The 8,425-nt window shown below is 42.7% G+C and overlaps 1 protein-coding gene across 2 annotated transcripts; it reads left to right on the forward strand.

Moving 5' to 3' along the window:
* The first annotated feature begins 854 nt into the window (after positions 1 to 854).
* Positions 855 to 8,135, forward strand: Tmem230 (transmembrane protein 230). 2 transcript variants are annotated; one of them, XM_048455371.3, is made up of 5 exons: positions 865 to 1,012; positions 2,124 to 2,222; positions 3,138 to 3,256; positions 5,063 to 5,185; positions 7,530 to 8,135. In XM_048455371.3, exons 3-5 carry the CDS (start codon positions 3,158 to 3,160, stop codon positions 7,668 to 7,670), a joined length of 363 nt encoding a protein of 120 aa, XP_048311328.1. In that variant the 5' UTR covers positions 865 to 1,012; positions 2,124 to 2,222; positions 3,138 to 3,157; the 3' UTR covers positions 7,671 to 8,135. The 2 variants fall into 2 exon arrangements, with proteins under 2 accessions (XP_048311327.1, XP_048311328.1); XM_048455370.3 differs by lacking the exon at positions 2,124 to 2,222 and having other exon boundaries at positions 855 to 1,012.
* The last annotated feature ends 290 nt before the right edge of the window (positions 8,136 to 8,425 follow it).

Below are 8,425 nucleotides of genomic sequence, written 5' to 3' on the forward strand. Positions count from 1 at the left end.
TTGCAGAGCAAGTCTTGTCTGGGTTTATGGGAGGGCCACACTTGAGCTATCTCCAGGTCTCAAATTAATTTTCCCATTGTACTTGGTGTTTGGTGGTTTGTAGCGGATACAATTTTGCTAATTCTAGGAGGTTATTGGTTAGAGCTCACACCCAGTAGCTACTATTATTCAAAGCTTTGTGCCAACTCATAGAGAAGGAAATTGGCTGCAGATAAACCCCACTTAACAGAACTCTGGGGTGATGGGCATGCTTAATGAAGACTGGTCACTGTTCCTTGAGGATAGTTAGAACTCTAATCTGGGCGGGGTTAGGGAAACATGCAAAAGAATTTGGGGCTAAGAGAACTCCCGTGGGTACAGACTAGACTCAGCCAAAGACTGAACAGGGCAGGGGAAGATTCCTGGTCAGTTCCTTTCCCGCCCCTCCGGGTCCCGGGCCTCAGCTATGCACAGACTTGGGCATGATGAGTCAGCTGGGTCCACATTAACAGCCTTGCTGTGGGTTCCATCCCGGTAGGAGGGGCTCTATCTAGGTATATGTCCACCAACCATATGAAGGTGGCCGGACCGGGTCACCAGCACAAGACCAAACTGCTGGCCCGCTGGGTATTCCCAACACTCGGAAGGCAGAAGTAGGGGAAACTCAGAATTCGAGGCCGGCCTGGTTAACAGTGAGTCCTAGGACAGTCAACGCTACATGGAGAAACTGCAACCTTGCGCCGCTGGGTGTGATGACGTGGCTTCCTGGTGGCGCCACTTCCGGGGCGCCTGTTCGTCCACTTCTTCCGGTGGGCTGGCGCTCTGACCGCCGTTGGCTGTTGGGCAAGCGGTGCTAGTGCGCCTAGCGGATAGGGGGCGGGAGCGCGCTCCCGGAAGCCAGCCGCGAGGCCTCGCCCCGCTACCGAAGCTGCTCTTGGGAGCCAGTTTTTGTCAGTGCTAAGTTCGCGTGGGTCCTGACCGTGGGTGGCGACGGCGGAGGCCGGCGGGAGGCTGCCCACAGCGCCACGCGCAGGTGCTTGGGAGTGTGGGGGGGGATGGCGAAGTTTGCGGTGGAACCGGTAAAAGCATAGTAGAAACTTGGGCTGGTAGTTTTTAGAAATTTTCATTTGGCATGTGATAACTCCCTCCTAGAATCCTTGGCTAAAAAAAAGCACAGATCTTCCCTTCTCGTTCATACTCCGTCAACATTTTTGTTTTGATGCAAGTTTATAATGGCAGAGCACGTAAGTTTGTGGATTGTAATACAAATCAGGCGTGGTTTTTTGCCTCAAAACTCATTTATTGGTAGCTTGACCTTTCAGGTTTAAGGAATTAAGCATGTTATTGGATGACAACCAAAAAATCTTGGTACTTAACGCAACTTGATCTAACAATTTTAGAAACGCGTTGCCGCTTTTTAATACTCGGCTTTGAGCTAGAATGTAATTAACAAAAAGGCAGACCATTTGGCACCAGTTTTTGCATGCTAGTTACTTTAGCTCGACTGTAATAGCAGTGTCTATTACACTATTTCACCAAGATCAAATGAATATCACATGCCTTTATGGAGATGATGTGCAAAATACCACACCAGTGGAGGCATGGCTTTCAAAATACTTAGTTTTCTTCTTTGTGTGTTGTTTTGTTTTTCAAGACAGGGTTTCTCTGTGTAGCTTTGGAGCCTGTCCTGGAACTAGCTCTGTAGAGCAAGCTGGCCTCCAACTGCCTCTGCCTCCTGAGTGCTGGGATTAAAGGCGTGGGCCACCACCACCCAGCTTAATTTTCTTCTTAATGATATAAGCTTTTACATTTATTTTTGCAATTAAAATACCGTTATGTTTACATAATTTTATGACTTTGTAAAGAATCTGCAAATTTCCGTCGTGGTAGGGGAGAGCATATGGTCTCACTATGCAGCACAGACCGTCCTCCAAGTTCATAATTCACACCTGTCCTCCCAAGGAGCCAGTATTACAGTCACCTACAGCAGTACTGAGCTCAAATTTCAAATTTTTTAAAATTTAAACGTAATTGTTTTTAAACCTTACCTACTCTCAAATGATACAGTAGTTATGATTTTATTACTGCTGTCTGGTTTGAATAGTTTGAGTAAAACAGATTTTTTTAAAATCCATTTTTTTCAGGGGCTGCATGATGTGGAAAGTAAAATCACTTGTTTCATGCTTGGGATGGGAGCAGAGAGGCAGGTGGCTCTGAAGTTTCTGGTGTGGTATTGGTAGCCAGTAAGTTACCCACGTTGATAGGATTTTTCGCATCACTTGCTCTTAGGAAGGCATCACGTCTAGAGTAGACAAAGCGCAGATGTGAGTGTATACCATTGCTTATCCTCCCCTCTCATAGCGAGCAAAAAGTTAACAAAACATACTTACATGATCTCTAAGAAATAGGGGATGATTATGATTTATAAGAAATAAAAAGATGATCAAAATTGTGTTCTACTTAAAACATTTTAATATTCTCTACACTTTTAAACAATGAATAATTCTAGATCTTTCTCTATAATGTTCTATCTTTAAGGTTGTCCTATCTATGAGTTATTTAAAACAACTTTCTTCTAAGTATGTTGATTTCATATTTTCTCATTTGTATGCAAATATTTTGTTTTGCATTGTTTTCACTTCCTGAGAAATAATTGTTTTTATTTGTTAATTATTACTCCAAGGAAGAAAGTCCCAGGGCTAAAACAATGCAGTAATTGAAAGTTAAAAGAAAATTATAAATTTCAAACTGTTATTAAAAGTTATTTACATGTAAAAAAAAAAGTTAACTTGAAAATAAGCACCTGAGGAAAGTTAAGGGGCAGGCAGTACTGCAAGGGAGGAGTTGAAAATGTGAATTCAAGTCTTCACTCACCTCAGTGTGACTTAGGAAGAATTTGGAAACATTGGTGGCAAAGTAACAGGTATGATGCTTTGTGAAATGCATCATTCGGTGTCATTCTGTGAAGACAAGCCAGATACATAGAGGAAGTATGCTTAGCGTGTCTACGAGGTATCAGGTTGTTGTAAGGGCAGTGGAGCCTAAGTTGCCATGTATGTGATATAGAACATAGCATTCCAGAACTCCAGTTCACAGTATCTGATGCCCTTGCCCGTCATGTACTTTTATTCCTATGACAGTGACAGTCTTTTTTTCAGACTAGCTGTGCCACCGTGTTATGATGCCATCCCGTACCAACCTGGCGACTGGAATCCCCAGCAGTAAAGTAAAATATTCAAGACTTTCCAGCACAGACGATGGCTACATTGACCTTCAGGTAACACAATCGGAAGTAAACCAACAAACAAATCACGTAACTGTGTAACTGTGTATCTGTTATCGGGATTAGCTAAAAGCAAGCTTATTTCTTTTCTAAGACCCTCCCAGCCCCAGCTTGGAGAAGGGGTCTTGGCAGGGCCATTTTAAACAGTTACAGGGTTACCCATTTCCAGTTTCACTTGAAGTGCTAAAGCCGTGTAGCTACAACTTTTATTCTGTTTATCCAGAAAGTATCTTCTTTCCTTATGTCATGGGGTGCAGTTAGTTACAGATACTCTTTATGGCAGACAGCAAGTAAATAAGTTTGTGTCCTCTCCTGACCGCAAGTAGGATAGCATCTCCTTTTCCCCACTTTCCCTTAGGATAGAATATTCTAGTATTCATATTAAAAACACCAGAACAGTATGTGCTGTTAACTACTGAGCCACCTCTCTGGCCCCAATTTCAGCTTTCTCAGAGCGCTGCATTCTGAGTAAACTCAGGTCACTATCAGTTAATCCAGGGTGAAGTTTGAGCCAAGGGTGAAGTAGCAAGAAAGAATCCATTCTTTTAAATGTAAATAAATCAATTATTTTTGGACTTATTTGAAGAAAAGGTAAGAATAGCTCTGAGGTGCTTCCAAACACTTAACATCAGATTTAGTAATGAGCCAAACCTTAGAACGCTTGCCTCTAAACCCTTTTAAAATTGTTTCTAGTAGTATATATTATTTGTACATAATAATGGGTTTCGTTGTGACATTTTTGTATGTGTTTGTGCTGTATTTTAGCCATAATCTGTTTCTGACCTTGACCTGAATTTACTCAGAATGCAGTGCTTTGAGAAAGCTGAAATTGGGGCCAGAGAGGTGGCTCAGCAGTTAAGAGCATGTACTGTTCGAGTGTTCTTAATATTTTATATTTGTGTTTAATGTGTTGGAGGGTTTTGCTTTCATGTGCACCATGTGTGTGCCTGGTGCCCAAAGGCAGCCAAAAGCAGGCATTGGATCATGTAACTAGAGTTACATGTGGGTACTAGGAAGCAAACGCGTGTCTGTGTACAAGGAATATAGAGTATCTGAAGAGCCCAGAAGAGGGTGTTGGGTCATCTAGACTTGGAGTTGTGAGTCACCATGTGAGTGCTGGGAACTCAGGTCATCTGGAAGGCAAATGCCTTGACCCTGGAGCCATCTCTCCTGTCTACAAGTACTCTTGCAGAGAACCCTAGTTTGGTTCCCACCATTCATGTCCAGTGGCTTATACTGCCTGTAACTCCAGCTCTTGGAGGATCCAATTCCTTTGGCTTGCACAGGCATCTGCACTCACATGTACAGACCTCCACACAGACACATAATTAAAAACAAAGTGAATCTTTAAAAAAAAAAAAAAGAAGAAGAAGAAGAGAGAGAAAGAAAGAAAAGTTGAAGTTCTGTTTCTGAACTTGCCTGACTGTGCGGCTAAGTTCCCTTCAGCTGCAGAAGTCACTTTTCATTCTGCAGAGCACGGTGCCCACTCTGAAATCCCCACAGGTTAGTGTGTGTCAGCTTCCGTGCACATGTACTGAGTAATACGTGTCCAGCATCTAGGTGACAGTAGCCTTAAAGGGCTTTCCTTGGTTGTAATGAGGGGTCTGGAATACCAGGAGCATCACCTACTCATGTCCCTGCTTTGTTGCACTGACTTAAGACTTACTTAGGACATACTTAAAACTCTTGAAGTATCCACTTTGCTTCTTAATTACCCTCTCTGCTTTAAAGTACATTGGGCCTGGTATTTTCATAATGTTCTTTGTCGTTTTTGTTTATTGTTTTTATTCTCTCTTTCAGTTCAAGAAAAGTCCTCCTAAGATCCCTTATAAGGCCATTGCACTAGCCACCGTGCTGTTTTTGATTGGCACCTTCCTCATAATCATAGGCTCTCTCCTGCTTTCCGGCTACATCAGCAAAGGGGTAAGCTAGTGGGCGTGTGAGTCTATGGCATGGGTCTCCCCTGTGAGCCAGAGCACGCTTTATGTTCCAGATTTGGATTCCACTAAGATCATGAGGCCTGGTTTTCTTTTGTTTTCCTTTCCCCTTTAAGCAAATGTTTCCATAATTCCTTTAAGGTACAGCTTCTCATACAGTTTAGAATAGTGCAGCTGTGCCTGGCTTCGGGCTTCCAGACTAGTACAAGGCTGTAGCTAGAGCAGCATGCCATCGTGGTTTTGCAGCAGTATCTGGGGAGAAGCAGTGAGTCTTGTGTCAGAGTGTGGCCACCATACCTTGTAATTGGGTTCCTTTTTCCATTGGTTTGGTCAGAGTTCTGTTGAGTTTCAGTATTCAAAGCCTAAGTGGTGCTTGGTAGTTCTTCCCCTTGGGTTATGTTTATGTACTCTGTGTCTTACATTATCCTAAGCAGGTATTCTGATCACAATGTGAGTCCGTTCTTTCACACCCTAGAAAAAAAAAATGTAGTCCCTACTGGTGTTTTATAGTTCAAAAAGCAAAAATTAAGCATCATCCAGTTGCTCAGATGACAGTTAAATAAAATTGTAGGACTTGTATTTCAGGGAATGTTACATGCTATTATAGCTTAAGCAAGGTTTGGGGGTATTTTTGTTTTTTTGTTTTTTTTAAATGGTTTTTCTACACAGCCCTAGCAGACCTAGAACTCACTGTGTAGACCAGACTGGCTTTGAACTTAGAGATCCTCCTACCTCTGCCTCCAGGGTGCTAGGATTAGAGGTGTGTGCAGCTTATGTAATATTAATTTAATATTACTTAATATTAGTGGTATTAGAGGACAAGAGTGTGTTGTGTTTACAGTTTTCAAAAGTGATAGGGAAGTTGCTCATCAAGAAAGTTCTTCAGGCTCTGAGCTCTGGTTCCTAGCACTCATAGAAAAAGCCAGATGTGTTGGCATGCTTCTGTCACCCAGCACTGCAGGGTGGAGGTGGCATATCCCCAGAGCTGGCTGGTTAAAACCATTCTAGCCAAATTGGTGAGCTCCAACTTCAGTGAGAGATGAGACTCTGTCTCAAAAATAAGGCAGAGGAGCTGGAAAGATGGCTTCAAAATTGGGTGGCTCACAACTGCCTGTAAATCTAGCTCCAGGAGGACTTGGAACTTCTGACCACTTCCAGCGACTACTCTTAGTAACTTAATTAAAAATAAATTGAACATAAATGTGGAACATAATTAAAAATAAATCTTGGGGCTGAAGGGATAGCTCTGTGGTTAAAAGCACTGACTATTCTCCCCGGAGATTGGGTTCAATTCCCAGCACCCACATGACTGCTCACAGCTGTCTATAACTCCAGTTCTAGGACATCCACTGGCCTCTTGGGATTAGGCACGCTTGTGGTGCACATACATACATACATACATACATACAAGCAAAATACATGCCCTAGTTATTTTTAATTGCTGTGATAAGACACCATGACCAAGGTAACTTATAAAAGAAAGCATGTAGTTCAGGACTCACAGTTCCAAGGGATGGTAGAGTCACGACTGTCAGTCTCAGAAGAGCTGGGAGGCTTTTAGACTGTTGAGACTGTGAAAGACTGTTGGGACTTTTGAAGTTGGACTAGTACACTTCACATTATGATATGGCAACAAGTCTATGGGGACCACGTAGTGGAATGTGGTGGTTTGTGAAAGCAACCTTCATCTTTTAAAAAGAAAAACAAGGTGGTGGTGGAGCATGTCTTTAATCCCAGTACTCAGGAGGCAGAGGCAGTTGGATCTCTGAGTTTGAGCTAGTTCCAGGACAGGCTCCAAGTCGAAAAACAAACAAACAAAAAGCCAGTTGGTGGTGGTTCATGCCTTTAATCCCAGCGTTAGGGAGGTAGAGGCAGGTGAATCTCTGAGTTCAAGGCCAGCCTGGTCTATAGAGTGAGTTCCAGGACAGCTCCAAAGCTATACTGAGAAACCCTGTCTCAAAAAACCAAAAAGAAAAAGAAGAGCCTTGAGGAAGTTGTTTGAGGTCAACCTCTGGTGCACATGCGTATTATGTGCACTGTAGACACCAAACACAGGTGTGCGCTCGCGTGCTCATTCACATGCAGAGTTTGAAACCGCAGAAAGAAATAAGCCTTAAACTTAAAAAGTTTTTTTTTTTATAATTTTGAATTTGTTGGTTAATTTGTAATTAAAAGGAAATTGGGAGTGTAGTGCTTGCCTAATATGACTAAGGGTCTTAATTCAATCCCCAACACGGATAAGAGAAAAGAGGGGGTGACAATTTATGATCTGCAGGAAGAGATACGAAGGCGTAACTTGTTTGGTAATAATATTTTCCTTCTGCCACCAGGGGGCAGACCGAGCTGTTCCTGTCCTCATCATTGGCATTTTGGTGTTCCTGCCAGGATTTTATCACTTGCGCATTGCCTACTATGCATCAAAAGGCTACCGGGGTTACTCCTACGATGACATTCCAGACTTTGATGACTAGCAGTCACCTCAGCCTTCTGAAGAGACCAGGCACCCACTTAGATGTCAAGCAGGAACTATGGCTGAGGGCTGAGGAAGTCTACAGTTTGCAGATGTTTTACAAGACAATGGCCGGATTGTATGAGTCCTTTTCCAAAACTTTCATGCTTTGTAATTAGCTAATTAGGACACATTATGTTTCCATCTGCTGGCCTGGCAAAGCTTGACAAGTTTTTCCACCTGCGTATGCATCATGTCAGACTGTGCGGCTGATTGTCTGGGAAGGCAGACTGTTCCGTAGTGAAAAGTGCTACCCTTGGGGTGAGCCTCCCTTTTGCCTTCTTCGTCAGTTTTTGTAGCATATGGAAAATGTATTATGTATAGTTTCTTATTACTAAGTAATTTATTTTTAAAATATCTATCTTACCCCTCACACTCTCCTCTACCTGCACATCATGATAAAATTAAAGTATCTGTCTCATCCCTATGCTCTCTACCTTCATATTCTGAGAAGACTGTGATCTTTTTTTTTTTTTTTTTTTTTTGGTTTTTCTTGGAGCCTGTCCTGGAACTAGCTCTTGTAGATTAGGCTGGCCTCGAACTCACAGAGATCTGCCTGCCTCTGCCTCCCAAGTGCTGGGATTAAAGGTGTGTGCCACCACCGCCCAGCCTGTAATGGGCTTTTAAAAAAAACTGACAGCAACCCAGAATTTTTAAACTGCAAAGTAGGTTTTCAAAATGTAAGCTTCACTGGATATGGTGGCACTTGCCCTGTTC

Source organism: Myodes glareolus, chromosome 10 (assembly GCF_982192425.1).
Source record: "Myodes glareolus chromosome 10, mMyoGla1.1, whole genome shotgun sequence".
NCBI lineage: Eukaryota > Metazoa > Chordata > Mammalia > Rodentia > Cricetidae > Myodes > Myodes glareolus.

Bases quoted from the DNA above. Each gene is read 5' to 3' on its own strand.
- Tmem230 (XM_048455370.3), top strand. From the start codon at position 3,158: ATGATGCCATCCCGTACCAACCTGGCGACTGGAATCCCCAGCAGTAAA. The intron at 3,257-5,062 runs GTAACACAATCG...TCTCTCTTTCAG, and splicing joins ATGGCTACATTGACCTTCAG to TTCAAGAAAAGTCCTCCTAA. The intron at 5,186-7,529 runs GTAAGCTAGTGG...TTCTGCCACCAG, and splicing joins CCGGCTACATCAGCAAAGGG to GGGGCAGACCGAGCTGTTCC.